Raw genomic sequence first — 19,977 nt, forward strand, 5'->3', positions numbered from 1 at the left:
ATTTAATTTATTTTCAGTCGTTTTTAAATTAATTCATGATTTTAATTTTAGTAAAATAATTAGAATAAATGAAATTTATTATAATTATAATATTCAAAATTAAAATCCAAGAAAATAATTTAAATTATTAATTTTAAAAATTAATTAAAATTACGTAAACTGAAAATTTCAAATTAAAATTTTAAAACGATCTAATCGTAACATAAGGTGCGCAACATCATCACGCAACGCACAGCCATAGGCCACACGCACGCAGCCATCGCTGGCCATGTGCGCGCAGCCTATGTGCTGCGTCGCATCTGCTGCTGCTCACCATCGCAAGGCGCGCGCTAGCGCTCGTCGCAACACGCTCGCTGCTCACCATCGCTAGGCGTAGCGCTCGTCGCACGCGAGCTTGCGCTCGCTGCGCGCGAGGCTTCGCTCGTTGCGCGCGGCAGTTGCGTCGTGGCGTAGCTCGCCTGCTGCCCACACGCGACTGTCGCTGCCTTGCTCTCGCCCTTGCCCACTCGCTCGTCGCACACAGCACACGACACAAGGCAGGGCTGCTGCCTTGTGCTCGTGTACCATGGCCTTGCTCATTGCATTCGTACCGCATGGGCGACGAGCAAGGGGCGACGAGCTCCCTTGCTCGTCGTCGCATGCCCGCACTATACAACACCCCTTAAGGGTAACACGTAGCGTCCATTGCTTTGTGCGTGCAAGTTATATGAGCGAATCGCATAAAAATTAAAAATTTTATTTTCAAAATTAATGACAAATTAATAAATCATATTAATTTCATAATTTTAGGGCGAAAAATCGAAAATTTATTAATTAAATGATTTCCGATTAACCTGGATTCAAGTCTAGGTCATAAAAATTTAAAATTTAAAACAAATTTACAATTTTTATGGTGGTTTTTAATCATAGGTATCTAATTAAATTACTAACTAATTATGAAAATCAAATTAATTCTAAATTATTCCAATTTTTAACAAATTAATCATAATTACAAATTAGATTGCATAATTAACAAGGCTAGGCATTCAAACTTGTTAAGCATATACAGTAGGTCAATAAAAAATTCAAGATTTAACAACAAGAATCACAAATATTTAATTTAACATCTTAAATTTACAAACTTTTGCGTTCGGAAAACTAAAACCTCCGAAAAGTCATAGTTAGGCTTCGAATTTGAGAATTCTGGGTTCGGCCGTAAATTACTATTTTTGTCAAAATTTTAGAATGCCTTTTACATGCGTAATTGACACAAAAATCACTCAATTTGGATGAGTAACGAAGAAACTGCCGAAAAACTGCGTACATATAATTAAATAAACGCAATTTGCAATTAATTAACAATTACGAAAATTAATCACCCCTTTTAATTCTTACAAATTTGTAATATTTAACCATGTTTATGCAATTTAGATTATGAAAATAATAAGAGGCTCGTGATACCACTGTTAGGTTATGATACATATGACAATACATAAATCATGCGGAAAAACCATAAAGCCAAGAAAGCATATTATTTACACATAATCATTTAGCATAGTATAGATGCATACACTTTGTAGCGTGCCCTCCCTAGTTGCGGCCGAACCGAACAAGAACAAGTGTTTAGGACTCCAAGTGTCGTCCCTCCGTAGATAGTCCACAGTACGTCCGGATCCGCCTCAAGATTGACCAACTAGAATCGCCCTTAAGGTGCTAGGAATTTTCGGCTATTATTATGCAAGAGTGTGGCTGAATTTTCTTTCAAAAACTTACCCTTTGAATACTTCAATCGTGCGTATAAATTATGACCCTAGGCCCTTAATTATAGAGGTTTGGAAAGGGAATTGGAATCCTAGTAGGATACGATTTAATTAAACTTAGAATCCTACAAGGACTCTAATTAATTAAATAATCCTAATAGGAATAGGAATTTAATCACACACCAAATCCTAATAGATTTAGGAATTGTGCATGGACACAAACACACACACGCACGGAGCCACGAGGGCGCCCGCACGCGTGCGCTCGGCCCACGCAGCCCACGCTGGGCAGCCTTGCCTTGGCGCGTTGGGCCTGCCTTGCGGTGGGCCTGGCGCTGCCTTGGGCTGGGCGTTGGCGCGCGTCCTTGCTTGCTGGGCGATGGCCTGGCTTCGTGCTGGGCCTTCGTCCGGCAGGCCTCGTCCGATGCTTATTCGTACGATACGCTTCCGATTAAATTCCCGGTTCCGGAATTCATTTCCGATACGAACAATATTTAATATTTCCGATTCCGGAATTAATTTCCGTTTCGAACAAATATTTAGTATTTCGGTTTCCGGAATTATTTTCCGATTCCGATAATATTTCCGATTCTGACAATATTTCCGTTTCCGGCAATATTTCCGATTCCGGCAATATTTCCGTTTCCGATAATATTTCCATTTCCAATAATATTTTCCGATACGTACCATGTTTCCGTTTCCGGCAACATCTACGACTTGGATAATATTTATATTTCTGATACGATCCATATTTCCGTTTCCGACAATATCATCGTGTCCGGAGTATTCATTTCTTGCTTGTGACGATCTCAGCTCCCACTGAAACCAAGATCCGTCGATTCCGAATATCCATAGATAGAGTATTTAATGCCATTAAATACTTGATCCGTTTACGTACTATTTGTGTGACCCTACGGGTTCAGTCAAGAGTAAGCTGTGGATTAATATCATTAATTCCACTTGAACTGAAGCGGCCTCTAGCTAGGCATTCAGCTCACTTGATCTCACTGAATTATTAACTTGTTAATTAATACTGAACCGCATTTATTAGACTTAACATTGAATGCATACTTGGACCAAGGGCATTATTTCCTTCACCAAGGCCTTTAGAAGAGCCAGTTGGAGTAGTTCCTCAAAAAGTTGTTGCCCCTCGTAAGTCAAATAGAACTAAGGTTCAGCCGAACAGGCATCCTCTTGACTGAAAACTTAGACGTTCTCATATTAGATAGTGATAAACCTATGACTTACAAGCAAGCTATGACGAGCCCAACTTCCACTAAATGGTTAGAGGCCATGAAATCCGAGATAGACTCCATGTCTGAAAATCAAGTCTAGGATTTGGTAGATTTGCCGGATGGGTTCACACCTATCGGATGCAAATGAGTCTTCAAATTGAAGAAAGACAAAGATGGAATTGTATACATATACAAGGCTAGATTTTTAGCAAAAGGTTACAGGAAAGTTCACGGCGTTGACTACGATGAAACCTTTTCTCCAGTCGCGATGCTTAAGTCTATTTGGATAATCCTTGTGATTGCCGCGTTTCATGATTATGAAATATGGAAAATACATGTCAAAACTGCCTTCTTAAATGGTGTTCTTGAAGAGACTGTGTTTATGACACAGCCGGAGGGTTTTGTCGATCAAAAGAATCAAGGAAAGGTATGCAAGCTTAAGAATCCATTTATGTATTAAAGCAGGCATCAATGAGTTGGAATAAACGATTTGATGTGAAGCAGTCAATAAGTTTGGCTTCATCAAGAATCAGGATGAATCTTGTGTATACAAGAAGGTCAGTGGGAGTAAAATTGCATTCCTAGTCTTGTATGTAGATGACATACTACTTATTGGAAACGACATTCCTATGTTGGAGTCTGTAAAGGCTTGGCTTGGAAAGTGTTTCTCAATGAAGGACTTAAGAGAGGCACAGTACATATTGGGCATCAAGATCTATAGAGATAGATCTAAGAGGATGATTGGACTAAGCCAGAGCACTTACATTGACAAAGTGCTAGCAAGGTTCAATATGATGGAAGCCAAGAGAGGCCATCTACCCATGTCACATGGCACATATCTAAGCAAGACTCAGTGTCCCAAGACATCTGATTAGCGTAGAAAGATGAGTGGAATTCCATACGCTTCGGCTATTGGATCCATCATGTATGCTATGATTTTTACAAGGCCGGATGTTTCGTTCGCACTCAGTGCAACGAGCAGGTACCAGTCAGAACCAGGTGAGGCGCATTGGACTACTGCCAAGAATATCCTAAAATACATGAAAAGGACTAAGGATCATTGTTGCCTCAGAAGCAGCAAAGGAAGTTGTTTGGATTCGGAAGTTCATCGAAGAACTTGGGGTTGTCCCCTCCATTAAAGGACCAATGGCTTTGTATTGCGATGATAGCGGAGCCATTGCCCAGGCAAAGGAGCCTAGGAGCCACCAGAAGTCCAAGCACGTACTGCGGAGATTTCATATACTTCGAGAAATCGTTGAAAGGAAAGAAATCGAGATTTGCAAGGTTGGAACTGACGAAAACGTCGCGGATCCATTGACTAAACCGTTGCCACAAGCGAAGCACAAAGCACATGTAGCAACCATGGGAATAAAGCATATTGGAGAATGGCTTTGATTTTCTAAGTTTTGTTTTAGAACATCTGTTAGATCTGTGTTTGAAAAAATTGGTTTAACCATTTCATATTTATGAAATTTATTATTTAATATTCATTTAATTTGGTTTAGTATTAAATGATAAGTCCATGTGATTCAAAACATTCAAACGGGATGTCAAGATGCATTCTTCGACAAAGAAACACCCATAAGTGAACTTGAATATTTAAGTCACAAAGGATCCCTAATCCAGGTCATTGAAAGGTGGACGGCCAATGACTAATGAAGATTAGTGTGTAAGTAGATTTGTAGTTCGGTTTCTTGAACTAGATTGACTAGATGTCAGAATCTTTTGCATAGATACTTATTGGATCTTGTATCGGATTGACCATGAGAATACTTTAAGAGATTAAAGTCATGTCATAAGTAGTTCTCATTAATTGTGATTAGAACAATTCCTCAGAACATGAGTGATTATGTCTACTCGTTTGAGAATTAGTTTGCTCTAATGTTAGCTAAACGTCGCACTGTAAAAGGAGGTTATAAAAGAAGTTATTAGGCGTACTATGAATCAAAGTGAGTGTTCATAGATTGCAAGAATGGATTGTCCTCCTATCTTTGATAGGATATGGTGTTGTCGTGTAACAAGGCCTCTCGGAGAGTTAGATACTGTGAAAATGCATGGCCGTGCTCAGAATGGTTAAGGCTTAACCTTCTGTAAAAGCTTAACAGTTGATCTCTGTAATCCGAGAAACACTTCCGTACCTAATAAGGATGGATTGGATCTTACCTTATGTTCAGCAAGTAACACTAAGCGACAAAGGAATGTGAATGCACACTTGTCTGAATGACAAGTGGGAGACTGAAGGAAATATGTCCTTCACCCAAGTTGCATTTGTTAGGTTATGATACATATGACAATTCATAAATCATGCGGAAAAAACCATTAAGCCAGGAATACATATTATTTACACATAATCATATAGCATAATTTAGATGCATACTCTTTGTAGCGTGCCTTCCCTAGCTGCGCCCGAACCGAACAAGAACAAGTCTTTAGGACTCCAAGTGTCTTCCCTCCGTAGATAGTCCACAGCACGTCCGGATCCGCCTTAAGATTGACCAACTAGAATCGCCCTTAAGGTACTATTATTTTCGGCTAAATGGGCAAGAGTTATGGCTGATTTTTCTGCTTAAAAATCCTAGTTTTAAATACTTGAAAACTTATATATAAATAATGACTCCTAGGCCCTTATTTATAGAGGTATGGAAAAGGAATTGTAATCCTACTAGGATGTGGATTTGTTAATTAGAACTTTATTAGGACTCTAAATAACAAAGCAATTCTAATAAGATTAGGATTTTAATCTTCGCACGAATCCCAATAGAATTAGGATTTCCGGCATACGCATTGCACAAGCCGTGCACCCGCGCAGGCCTTGCGGCCCACGACAAGCGCACAACCCATGTGCGGTGCTGCGTGCGCGCGCGCGCCCTTGGCTGGGCCTGGCCTTGCGCTGGGCCTGGTCGAGGCGTGCGTTGCGTGCGGCTCGCTGGGCGATGGCCTGGCTTCGTGCTGGGCCTTCGTCTAGCGGGCCTCGTCCGATGCTAATTCGTACGATACGCTTCCGATTAAATTCCCGATTCCGGAATTCATTTCCGATACGAACAACATTTAATATTTCCGATTCCGGAATTAATTTCCGTTTCGAACAAATATTTAATATTTCCGTTTCCGGAATTATTTTCCGATTCCGATAATATTTCCGTTTCTGACAATATTTCCGTTTCCGGCAATATTTCCGATTCCGGCAATATTTCCATTTCCGATAATATTTTCCGATACGTACCATGTTTCCGTTTCCGGCAACATCTACGACTTGGATAATATTTGTATTTCCGATACGATCCATATTTCCGTTTCCGGCAATATCATCGTTTCCGGAGTATTCATTTCTTGCCTGTGACGATCTCAGCTCCCACTGAAACCAAGATCCGTCGATTCCGAATATCCATAGATGGAGTATTTAATGCCATTAAATACTTGATCCGTTTACGTACTATTTGTGTGACCCTACGGGTTCAGTCAAGAGTAAGCTGTGGATTAATATCATTAATTCCACTTGAACTGAAGCGGCCTCTAGCTAGGCATTCAGCTCACTTGATCTCACTGAATTATTAACTTGTTAATTAATACTGAACCGCATTTATTAGACTTAACATAGAATGCATACTTGGACCAAGGGCATTATTTCCTTCAGTCTCCCACTTGTCCTTAGGGACAAGTGTGCATTTCCTAATTCCTTTGTCGCTCGATGCTTGCTCTTGAACATAAGGTATGAGTTGTCATCCTTATTATGTCCAGAGGTGTTTCTCGGTTTCAGAGTTCAACTGATCAAATAGACAGATAATCATAGCCTATGATTCATCCGAGCACGGCCATGCATTTCACAGTTTCTAGCTCTCCGAGTGGCCTTGTACAACTTTTAAGCATCTCATCCCGATTTATGGGAGGACAATCCCAATCTTACGATCTTGAGATTAGACTTCGTTTGATAGGTGATTACCTGAGCGTTGCCTTTATAGCCTCCTTTTACGGTGCGACGGTTGGTCAACGTCAAAGCAACCAGTTCTCAAACAAGTAATCTCAAATCACTCAGGTATTGAGGATTTAGTGTCTAATAATTTTAATGAAATTTACTTATGACAGATTTTCATCTCTTACAGTAAAGTTTCATAGGTCTTGTCCGATACTAGTCTTCCCAAAGTAAGTATCTATGCAAATGATTATGACATTGCCATGTCCACATAGTTCAAGAAACAGAACTACTAGTCATCTTGCATTCTAATCGTCTAACGTTTTCTATGCGTCCAATTTTATAGAAAACTCCAACTAGGGACCATTTTCAACCTTTGACATTCAAGTTCACTTGATAGACATTTCTTAGTCACAGGACTGGTCCTGACAGTCTATCTTGAATATATCGTCAAATTGAAGGGACTCATCATTTAATAAACCACAAATTAAATGGAAGAATGAATTCTCTTCATTTATTGTGAATGATTAACCAATAATGTTTTACAAAGATTTAAACTCTAAAACTTTAAAACATTAAACAGAGACATCAAAGCCATTCTCCAATATGCTTGATTCCCATAGCTGCAGTGTGCGAGTTGTGCTTCGCCTGCGGCAGAGGTTTAGTCAATGGATCTGATATGTTGTCATCAGTTCCAATTTTGCTTATCTCGACTTCTTTTCTTTCAACGAACTCTCGTAGAAGGTGAAATCTACAAAGTACATGCTTGACTCTCTGGTGGTGTCTAGGCTCCTTTGCCTGTGCAATAGCTCCGTTATTATCACAATACAGGGCAATTGGTCCTTTAATGGAAGGGACTACACCAAGTTCACCTATGAACTTCCTTAGCCATATAGCTTCCTTTGCTGCTTCATGTGCAGCAATATACTCCGCTTCAGTTGTAGAATTCGCAATGGTGCTTTGCTTAACACTTTTCCAGCTTACTGCTCCTCCGTTGAGGCAGAAGACAAACCCAGACTGTGATCTGAAATCATCTTTGTCGGTTTGGAAACTTGCGTCCGTATAGCCTTTAACAATTAATTCATCATCTCCACCATAGACCAAGAAGTCATCTTTGTGCCTTTTCAGGTACTTCAGAATGTTCTTGGCAGCAGTCCAATGCGCCTCTCCTGGGTCTGACTGGTATCTGCTCGTAGCACTGAGTGCATACGCAACATCCGGGCGTGTACATATCATAGCATACATTATTGAACCAATCAATGATGCATATGGAATCCCATTCATTCGTCTACGCTCATCAAGTGTTTTTGGGCACTGAGTCTTGCTTAGAGTCATTCCATGAGACATGGGTAGGTAGCCTCGCTTGGAGTCCGCCATCTTGAACCTATCAAGCACCTTATTGATATAAGTGCTTTGACTAAGTCCAATCATCCTTTTAGATCTATCTCTGTAAATCTTGATGCCCAATATGTATTGTGCTTCTCCTAGATCCTTCATCGAAAAACATTTCCCAAGCCAAATCTTGACAGAGTTCAACATAGGAATGTCATTTCCGATAAGTAATATGTCGTCGACATATAATACTAGGAAAGCAATTTTGCTCCCACTGACCTTCTTGTATACACAAGATTCGTCTGCGTTCTTGATGAAACCAAAGTCACTGACTGCTTCATCAAAACGTATATTCCAGCTCCTGGATGCCTGCTTCAATCCGTAGATTGACTTCTTTAGCTTGCATACCTTTTCAGCATTCTTTGGATCCTCAAAACCTTCAGGCTGTGTCATAAACACAGTTTCTGTTAAAACGCCGTTTAAGAAAGCAGTTTTGACATCCATCTGCCATATTTCGTAATCGTAATATGCAGCGATTGCTAACATTATCCGAATAAACTTTAGCATTGCAACTGGTGAAAAGATTTCATCGTAATCCACACCGTGGACTTGCCTGTAACCTTTTGCTACCAATCTAGCTTTGAAAACTTCAAGTTTCCCATCCTTGTCCTTTTTCAGTTTGAAAACCCATTTGCTTCCAATGGCTTGGTAGCCATCTGGCAAATCGACCAAATCCCATACTTGGTTTTCAGACATGGAGTCTAATTCAGATTGCATGGCTTCTTGCCACTGCTTGGAGCTAGGGCTCGTCATAGCTTGTTTGTAAGTCGCAGGTTCATCACTTTCAAGTAATAGAACGTCATAGCTCTCGTTCGTCAAAATACCTAAGTACCTTTCCGGTTGAGATCTATATCTTTGCGATCTACGCGGGGTAACATTTCTAGATTGACCATGATTCTCACCAGATTCTTCTAAAGATCTCTGAGTTTCATCCTGAATGTCATCTTGAGCAGTCTCTAGAGTTTGTTGTTCGACTCGAATTTCTTCGAGGTCTACTTTTCTCCCACTTGTCATTTTGGAAATGTGATCTTTCTCCAAAAAGACACCATCTCGAGCAACAAATACCTTGTTCTCAGATGTATTGTAGAAGTAATACCCCTTTGTTTCCTTTGGATAGCCCACAAGGATACATTTGTCAGATTTTGGATGAAGTTTGTCTGAAATTAATCGTTTGACGTATACTTCACATCCCCAAATCTTAAGAAAAGACACATTTGGAGGCTTTCCAAACCATAACTCGTATGGAGTCTTTTCGACAGCTTTAGACGGAGCTCTATTTATAGTGAGTGCAGCTGTATTTAGTGCATGTCCCCAAAATTCTAATGGAAGTTCGGCCTGACCCATCATTGACCTGACCATGTCTAGCAAGGTTCTGTTCCTCCGTTCCGACACACCGTTCCATTGTGGTGTTCCAGGAGGAGTCATCTGATAGAATTCCACATTCTTTCAGATGGTCATCAAATTCATAGCTCAGATATTCACCGCCTCTATCAGACCGCAGTGCCTTTATCTTCTTGCCTAATTGATTCTCTACTTCATTCTGAAATTCCTTGAATTTGTCAAAGGATTCAGACTTATGCTTCATTAGGTAGACATAACCATACCTACTGAAGTCATCAGTGAAAGTGATAAAGTAGCTGAAACCACCTCTAGCATTTGTACTCATTGGTCCACATACATCTGTATGGATTAAACCCAATAGTTCTTTTGCTCTTTCTCCAACTTTAGAGAAAGGTTGCTTTGTCATTTTGCCAAGTAAACATGATTCGCATTTACCATAATCCTCTAAGTCAAATGGTTCTAGAATTCCTTCATTTTGAAGTCTTTCTAGGCGTTTCAAGTTTATATGGCCTAATCGACAATGCCACAGATAGGTAAGATCTGAATCATTCTTTTTGGCCTTTTTGGTATTTATGTTATATACTTGTTTGTCGTGATCTAATAAATAAAGTCCATTGACTAATCTAGCAGATCCATAAAACATCTCTTTAAAATAAAACGAACAACTATTGTCTTTTATTAAAAAGGAAAATCCCTTAGTATCTAAGCAAGAAACTGAAATGATGTTTTTAGTAAGACTTGGAACATGGAAACATTCTTCCAGTTCCAAAACTAGCCCGGAGGGCAACGACAAAAAGTAAGTTCCTACATCTAATGTAGCAATCCGTGCTCCATTTCCCACTCGTAGGTCGACTTCACCCTTGCTTAACTTTCTACTTCTTCTTAGTCCCTGTGGATTGGAACATAAGTGTGAGCCACAACCTGTATCTAATACCCAAGAAGTTGAATTAGCAAGTATACAGTCTATAACGAAAATACCTGAAGATGGAACGACTGTTCCGTTCTTCTGATCTTCCTTTAGCTTCAAGCAATCTCTCTTCCAATGCCCCTTCTTCTTGCAGTAGAAGCATTTGGATTCAGAAGTGGGTTGACTGACCTTCCTCTTTACAGATTTGGCGCCAGTTTGCTTAGTTGGGCTGGCCTTGTCGCCACCTTTCTTAGCATTCCTCTTCTTTCCAGATTTCTTGAACTTGCCCCCACGCACCATAAGCACATCCTGCTTATCACTTTTGAGCGTCTTTTCAGCGGTCTTCAGCATACCGTGAAGCTCAGTGAGCGTTTTGTCCAGACTATTCATACTGTAGTTCAGTTTGAACTGATCATACCCGCTATGAAGAGAATGGAGGATGGTGTCTATAGCCATTTCTTGAGAAAATTGCTGATCCAGCCGACTCATATTCTCAATGATTCCAATCATTTTGAGAACATGTGGACTTACGGGCTCGCCTTTCTTAAGCTTGGTCTCAAGAATTTGCCTATGAGTCTCGAATCTTTCGACTCGAGCCAGATCTTGGAACATGTTCTTCAACTCACTGATGATTGTGAAAGCATCTGAGTTGATGAACGTTTTCTGCAGATCCGCACTCATGGTGCCGAGCATTAGACATTTCACATCCTTGTTGGCATCAATCCAACCATTGAGGGCTGTCTGAGTGACCCCGTCGCCTGCGGCTTCGGGCATCGCCTCATCTAGGACATACTCCTTTTCTTCCTGCATAAGAACTATTTGCAAGTTCCTTTGTCAGTCAAGGAAGTTTTTCCCGTTCAACTTCTCCTTTTCGAGAATTGATCGAATGTTGAATGAATTGTTGTTTGCCATATTAAAAACTACAATTGAAAAGAATAAACAAATAAAAAACCATTCACAGTTTCTCTTAATAAACTTAAATTCTAGCATACATGCATAATTCAATGTTTATTAAGCATTTTATTCAAGTTATGTGTTCCAGCAGGTGTGAATAAAATGATTCCAAGATCCTAAAATCATTGAAGAACTAAGCACAGTTTGTCGACTTAATCCTAAAACATCTTAGGTAAGCAAAAGCCTTTTGCTAATAGTCTAGAAACTATTCTTGGTTGATAGGTACGTCTAAGAACTTATTAGGTAAACCTATCGATTTTGCCCCGACATAAAAGGACTCCTTACTTATATCGTTGAGTTTCACCAAAACTAACATGTACTCACAATTATTTGTGTACCTTGCCCCTTTAGGACCAATAAGTAACACCTCGCTGAGCGAAAACTATTACTAGATTGATGTAAAGGATATCCAAGCAAGTGTATATTTTGGCATGGCACCTTTTAACTCAATTTTTAAGTTTGGAACTTAAGGCTCTTACTATGTTGGTTAGATTTTAAGTGAACTAAAATCCTTAATCATGCAACATAATCAAGCCACAATCTTATGCATAATTAAGACATATTTAAAGCAATAAATAACTTAAAGCATGCATAAGATAAATGTGATCTAGTATGGCCCGACTTCATCTTGAAGCTTTGACTTCAAAGTCCGTCTTGAAAATCTCCGTGGGAGGCACCATTTTCTTCAAATAGGATAAGCTATAATTAAAACTAATTACAACTATTTGATGGTACGCAGACCATATTTGAATTTGAAAAACAACTTTGGTACTTTAGACCAATTACATTCAAATTAATGGTACGCAGACCATATTTTCTATCCTATTTGGGCCATACTAGTCACTTCATAACCTGCAAAACAGTACATATATAATATATACCATTCACCCATTCATTATCATGAATGGCCCACATAGCTGGTTAGTTAAAACACATTATGCATCACGTAAACATTTGCAGCAATTAATCAAGGGCACCAATAATCTACCAATTATTCAGTCCTTATTAATTCTAATCAAGTTGTTTTAACCTTAAGGATTTGTAGACCTAATCAAGAGTTTATGACTAAAAGGGCTCCCACTTAAACCAATAAATTCATATGCTTTACTAATTTTAAACATAAAAATGTATTTCTAGTCTAACCGGAAACATACAAATTTAATTAAAATTTAAAGCTCATATAAATTTATAATTGAATCCAAAAAGTTTAATTTAATTTCAGTCGTATTTAAATTAATTCATGATTTTAATTTTAGTAAAATAATTAGAATAAATAAAATTTATTATAATTACAATATTCAAAATTAAAATCCAAGAAAATAATTTAAATTATTAATTTTAAAATTAATTAAAATTACGTAAACTGAAAATTTCAAATTAAACATTCAAAACGATCTAATCGCAACGCAAACACCCTACGCATCGCACGCCCATGGGCCACACGCACACAACCATCGCTGGCCATGTGCGCGCAGCCCATGCGCTCGTCGCATAGCTGTTGCATCTTCCCATCGCAATCCATCGCACAAGTGGTGCTCGCTGCGCGCGCTCCAGCGCTCGACGCACGCGAGCCATCGCTCCCTGTGCGCGCTCGCCAGCGCTTGCTGCGCGCGCTCCAGCGCTTGATGCACGCGAGCCATCGCTCGCTGTGCGCGAGCAATTGCGCGCGATCAACGCTGGGCGCAGCGCTCGTGGCACGCGAGCTTGCGCTCGCTGCGCGCGAGGCTGCGCCCGCTTGCGCGAGGCAGTGCGCGTTGTGGCGCAGCTCGCTTGCTGCCCACACGCGACTGCCATGCCTTGCCTTCGCCCATGCCCATTCATCCATAGCTCGTGGCCCACGACACAAGGCAGGGCTGCTGCCTTGTGCTCGTGCACCATGCCCCTGCTCATTGCATTCGTGCCGCACGGGCGACGAGCTCCCTTGCTCGTCGTCGCATGCCCGCACTATACAACACCCCTTAAGGGTAACACGAAGCGTCCATTGATTTGTGCGTGCAAGTTATATGAACGAATCGCATAAAAATTTAAAATTTATATTTAAAATTAATGACAAATTAATAAATTAATATTAATTTCACAATTTTAGGGCGAAAAATCGAAAATTTATTATTCAATTGATTTCCGATTATCATGGATTCAAGCCTAGGTCATAAAAATTTAAAATTTAACATAAATTTACAATTTTTATGGTGGTTTTTAATCATAGGTTTCTAATTAAATTATAATTAATTATGAAAATCAAATTAATTCTAAATTATTCTAATTTTCAACAAATTAATCATAATTACAAATTAGATTGCATAATTAACAAGGCTAGGCATTCAAACTTGTTAAACATATACAGTAGGTCAATCAAAAATTCAAGATTTATCAACAAGAATCGCAAATATTTAATTTAACATCTTAAATTTACGAAATTTTGCATTCGAAAAACTAAAACCTCCGAAAAGTCATAGTTAGGCTTCGAATTTGAGAATTCTGGGTTCGGCAGAAAAATAGTTTTTTGTCAAAATTTTAGAATGCCTTTTACATGCGGAATTGACACAAAAATCACTCGATTTGGAAGAGTAACGAAGAAACTGCCGAAAAACTGCGTACGTATAATTAAATAAACGCAATTTGCAATTAATTAACAATTACGAAAATTAATCACCCCTTTAATTCTTGCAAATTTGTAATATTTAACCATGTTCATGCAATTTAGATTATGAAAATAATAAGAGGCTCGTGATACCACTGTTAGGTTATGATACATATGACAATTCATAAATCATGCGGAAAAAACCATTAAGCCAGGAATACATATTATTTACACATAATCATATAGCATAATTTAGATGCATACTCTTTGTAGCGTGCCTTCCCTAGCTGCGCCCGAACCGAACAAGAACAAGTCTTTAGGACTCCAAGTGTCGTCCCTCCGTAGATAGTCCACAGCACGTCCGGATCCGCCTTAAGATTGACCAACTAGAATCGCCCTTAAGGTACTATTATTTTCGGCTAAATGGGCAAGAGTTATGGCTGATTTTTCTGCTTAAAAATCCTAGTTTTGAATACTTGAAAACTTATATATAAATAATGACCCCTAGGCCCTTATTTATAGAGGTATGGAAAAGGAATTGTAATCCTACTAGGATGTGGATTTGTTAATTAGAACTTTATTAGGACTCTAAATAACAAAGCAATTCTAATAAGATTAGGATTTTAATCTTCGCACGAATCCCAATAGAATTAGGATTTCCGGCATACGCATCGCACAAGCCGTGCACCCGCGCAGGCCTTGCGGCCCACGACAAGCGCACAACCCATGTGCGGTGCTGCGTGCGCGCGCGCGCCCTTGGCTGGGCCTGGCCTTGCGCTGGGCCTGGTCGAGGCGTGCGTTGCGTGTGGCTCGCTGGGCGATGGCCTGGCTTCGTGCTGGGCCTTCGTCTAGCGGGCCTCGTCCGATGCTAATTCGTACGATACGCTTCCGATTAAATTCCCGATTCCGGAATTCATTTCCGATACGAACAACATTTAATATTCCCGATTCCGGAATTAATTTCCGTTTCGAACAAATATTTAATATTTCCGTTTCCGGAATTATTTCCCGATTCCGATAATATTTCCGTTTCTGACAATATTTCCGTTTCCGGCAATATTTCCGATTCCGGCAATATTTCCATTTCCGATAATATTTTCCGATACGTACCATGTTTCCGTTTCCGGCAACATCTACGACTTGGATAATATTTGTATTTCCGATACGATCCATATTTCCGTTTCCGGCAATATCATCGTTTCCGGAGTATTCATTTCTTGCCTAATACCAAGGTTCAGAATAATTGCGAACAATTATTCAGTAAGATTAAGTGATCGGAACAGCTAGCCGGAGAAATGCTTCCGATCAGTGAGTTCTAATCTATATTAGGCTCACAACTTACTCTTGACTGAACCTATAAGGTCACACCAATGACATGTAACAGATCACCGGATTAAATGAATCGGAAAATTAGTTTGGAAAAACGTATTATACGATACGACCTTGCACCGGAATCGTATATCGTATCGCGAATATTCGTAAGCTGGGCGTGAAGGAAATAATGCCCTTGGTCCAAGTATGCATTCTATGTTAAGTCTAATAAATGCGGTTCAGTATTAATTAACAAGTTAATAATTCAGTGAGATCAAGTGAGCTGAATGCCTAGCTAGAGGCCGCTTCAGTTCAAGTGGAATTAATGATATTAATCCACAGCTTACTCTTGACTGAACCCGTAGGGTCACACAAATAGTACGTAAACGGATCAAGTATTTAATGGCATTAAATACTCCATCTATGAATATTCGGAACCGACGGATCTTGGTTTCAGTGGGAGCTAAGATCGTCACAGGCAAGAAATGAATACTCCGGAAACGATGATATTGCCGGAAACGGAAATATGGATCGTATCGGAAATATGAATATTATCCAAATCGTAGATGTTGCCGGAAACGGAAACATGGTACGTATCGGAAAATATTATTGGAAATGGAAATATTACCAGAATCGGAAATATTGCCGGAAACGGAAATATTGTCGGAATCGGAAATATTACCGGAATCGGAAAATAATTCCGGAAACGGAAATATTAAATATTTGTTCGAAACGGAAATTAATTCCGGAATCGGAAATATTAAATATTGTTCGTAATCGGAAATAGATTCCGGAAATGGAAATTTAATCGGAAGCGTATCGTACGAATTAGCATCGGACGAGGCCTGCCGGACGAAGGCCCAGCACGAAGCCGGGCCATCGCCCAGCAAGCACGCACGCCACAAGCCCAGCGCGCACCAAGGCCACGGATGCGTGGGCCGCGCTGCATGGGCTGCTGCTCGCATGCGCATGGGCAGCCCTTGTGGCTGCCGTGTGTGTGTGTGAGTTTGTGCTCATGCGTGATTCCTAAAACTGCAAGAGTTAGTGTGCGATTAAAATTCCTAATTAGATAAATTAATTAAAATAGAATTCATGTAGGATTCTAATTTCAATTAATTCGTATCCTACTAGGATTGCGATTCCTTTTCCATAACTCTATAAATAAAGGCCTAGGGGTCATTATTTACACACAAGTTTCAAAGTATTCAAAAGTGAGTTTTTGAGAGAAAATTAAAACACACATCTTGCTCATAAAGTGCCGAAATTTTCTAGTACCTTAAGGGCGATTCTAGTTGGTCAATCTTAAGGCGGATCCGGACGTGCTGTGGACTATCTACGGAGGGACGACACTTGGAGTCCTAAAGACTTGTTCTTGTTCGGTTCGGGCGCAGCTAGGGAGGGCACGCAACAAAGAGTATGCATCTAAATTATGCTATATGATTATGTGTAAATAATATGTTGTCCTGGGTTAATGGTTGTTTCCGCATGATCTATGTAATGTCATATGTATCATAACCTAACAGGGCGAAACGAATAATCGTATCGTACGACGGTGATTCGTCGTGTACGATACGATAAATAATAGCCGTAAGGCGTTCGTCATGAATACGAGCCGCATCAGAGCTGCCGGCCCGTCGAGCAAAGCGCACATGCGCGCACGGCCCAACGAGCTAGCGAGCTCGCGACGCAGCAAGCAAGCCAGCCCGCGTAGCCGTGACAGCGCGCACAAGGCACAACAACACAGCAGCGAGCAAAGAAAAGGCCCACGGCCCATGCTGCTCGGCTGCGCTGTGGGTTTCGGCCTGCGGTGTGTGCTGTGCGCATGGGTTGTGCGTGCGTGTGTGGTGTGTGGCCGGTCAAGGCCTTTGGTCTTGGCCGGTTACACTTAATATAACATTAGGTTATATTTTTCCACATACAATCAGTTTTTCCAGTAACCTAAACCTAATTCTAAATTACGTAGTTCAGTTTTGCTCTCTACTCAAAACTGTTCATCCCGAAAAGCAAACTCTCTTGTACGTTATCTAACCTATAATAATCAAGACGGACCTGAATGTGTTGGTGAACCAAATAGAGGAACGACAATTGGAGTTCTTTGTTCGTGTTCGTTGATACTATACTCGGGAAAACACGCTTCAAATGTAAGTATGCTTAATCTGTGCTTTATACATGTTTCCTGGCTTTGGGGATGTTCCGCACATGTTATGTATGTTTAACTGTATTCCCCTACATTTAGGTGGGGCCAGAAAGGGGAGGAGAGAAAACTTGCAATGGTGAGTTGGGAAAAGATGTGTCATTCGAAAGAGGAAGGAGGAGTTGGGTTGCGTGACCTTAGCACCTTTAATATGGCACTACCAGAGAAACAAATGTGGAGACTAGCTACGAACCCCCAATCATTTGCGGCTACGGTTCTGAAAGGAAAATATTATCCCCTTACTACGGTATGGGAAGCAAAGGTGCCACCCACAGCTAGCTACACCTTGCGATCAATCATGGCAGCCCGAGAGATTGTGCAGCAAGGTACGAGATGGATTGTGGGCGGGGGAAGAGGTGTGAAGTTCTGGAAGGATGCCTGGGTAGCAGGGCTGCCAGGGGGACGACTTACCACAAGTCCACCTACAGTGGATAGCGCACAAAGTAGTGTGCATGACTGGCGAACAGAAGACAATGAGCAATGGAATGTTGTTGCACTAGAGAAACACTTGTCACGGGAAGAAGTGAATACAATAAAGAGTACCTACATCGCCGTGAGTGACCAGGATGATATTCTTGCTTGGAAGCACACGAAGAGCGGGGATTACACGGTAAGAAGTGCATATCATGCGGAATGGCAACGCAAGTGTGGTGGGGAAAGCTCCTCAAGTCCAAACACCTATAAGGAACTGTGGAAGAAGGTGTGGAGTGCGCGGCTGCCGGAGAAAGTGAAGAATCTTGTGTGGCGTGCGATGAAGGAAGGGCTGCCCACAAGGACCAACCTCATACGGTGAGGAATGAAGGTGGACATCATTTGTCCAAGATGTGGAGATGTGCCCGAGACTACGACCCATATGCTACTCTTATGCAAGGAAGCTTAATTACCCCGGCGTCTCTCTCCAGCCCGCCTAGAAGTGGGGACATGGGACCGAAGCTTCAAGGAGTGGTGCATGGGTTTCAAGGCAAACTGCAATATTGATGGAGCATGGGAGATTGTGATGACCTTTATATGGCAAGTATGGAACACACGGAACGCATGGGTGTTTGAGCACAAGAAACTCGACCCAAGACTGGGTTGTGCTCGTACTCTTAGCTACCTGGGGGAGTATGAGGCAGCAATGGTAAGAGAGACGAATGCTACCCCGCCACAACATACTGAAAACCAAAGTTGTGTGCACCTACACAAGGGCGCAACAAGGTCAATGTAGATGCTGTGGTAAGAGAGGGCATGGTGGGGATGGGGATGGTAGTAAGAGATGGTGCAGGGGATGTTCTGATGATAGCAGGACAAAGGATTGAAGAAGGCATGACAGCTCTCCAAGCAGAGGCAAGGGCAACCTTCTTTGGGCTGAAATACGCGTATGATGCGGGATATAGAAATGTGGAGTTTGAGTCAGACTGCTTACATCTGATTGAGTTGGTCACCCAGGCTAAGAAGGAGAACTTGAGTGCTCAAATGGTGGTAAATGATATGCGGGAACTCGCCAAAATATTTGATTATTGTGTGTTTAATTTTGCTAGTCGATCATGTAATAATGTGGCTCACACCATAGCCGCAACTTCGCTTACCTTTGAGGATGTTGTGGTATGGCTGGAAGAATGCCCTGATTTTGTTTCTCACCTTGTCCAAACAGACAAAGGCCTCAGTTAATGAAAATCTCTAAATTTTCCCGTCAAAAAAAAAAGCTAATTTATCATTTGAACTCCACTGGTCAAGCTAGTAACTTGGAATTCCTAAAAATTGCAAGTTAGTCCCAAGCTACAACCATTGGAGATGCTCCCACACACCTCTTTGTCTCTTGCGCACCGCTCATCTCCGGCGCTCCGGCCAAGTTAACTTCTTCTTCTTTTTCTTCTTGTTTGTTGCGTTTCGAGTTTTGTGATTCAAATTTTATATTAAGATTGAATTTCTATTCATATTTTGTGATTGAATTAATGATGTTGACATGATACTTAATTTGCGGTTAGGTTTTCGCATATTAATTGAAGATCTAAGCTTATTCAAAAATGAAATTATAGGTTCATCCTTAAGGCTAATCCGGATTCGGTGCGAGTTTTGGGTGGATAGGTTTCAGTCTTCTCCTGCGATCCTCCCTACCAAGTTCAGTCTTCATCACCACTGAACCAACATGCAATTGATTGTGTTTGTTTTTATTCTACTACGAGGAGTTCCCACCACCTTCGGCAAGTGGACTAATCTCCCGCGGGAGTTTGCATGGGTACCTCGATGGGCAGCATCCCTCCCAGTTGAGGTTTTTTCCGTTCCCAAGGCTCGAACCCGAGATCTTGGTTAAGGAGTAAGATGCCCTTAACCACTCATGACCTCATGTCATGTCAACCTCAACTGGTAATTGATTGTGTTTGTGAATATGTGATTAATGTGAATATGTGAATAGTGTGGCCATGTTCGTACA

The 19,977-nt window shown here is 40.9% G+C and overlaps 1 protein-coding gene across 1 annotated transcript; it reads left to right on the forward strand.

The window, feature by feature from the left end:
* Positions 1–18,800: 18,800 nt before the first annotated feature.
* LOC130462524 (uncharacterized) lies at positions 18,801–19,214 on the forward strand. Its single transcript, XM_056830931.1, has one exon. It carries the CDS (start codon positions 18,801–18,803, stop codon positions 19,212–19,214), a length of 414 nt encoding a protein of 137 aa, XP_056686909.1.
* Positions 19,215–19,977: the final 763 nt, after the last annotated feature.

Source organism: Spinacia oleracea, chromosome 6, assembly GCF_020520425.1.
Source record: "Spinacia oleracea cultivar Varoflay chromosome 6, BTI_SOV_V1, whole genome shotgun sequence".
Lineage (NCBI taxonomy): Eukaryota > Viridiplantae > Streptophyta > Magnoliopsida > Caryophyllales > Amaranthaceae > Spinacia > Spinacia oleracea.

Bases quoted from the DNA above. Each gene is read 5' to 3' on its own strand.
- LOC130462524 (XM_056830931.1), top strand. From the start codon at position 18,801: ATGGGGATGGTAGTAAGAGATGGTGCAGGGGATGTTCTGATGATAGCA.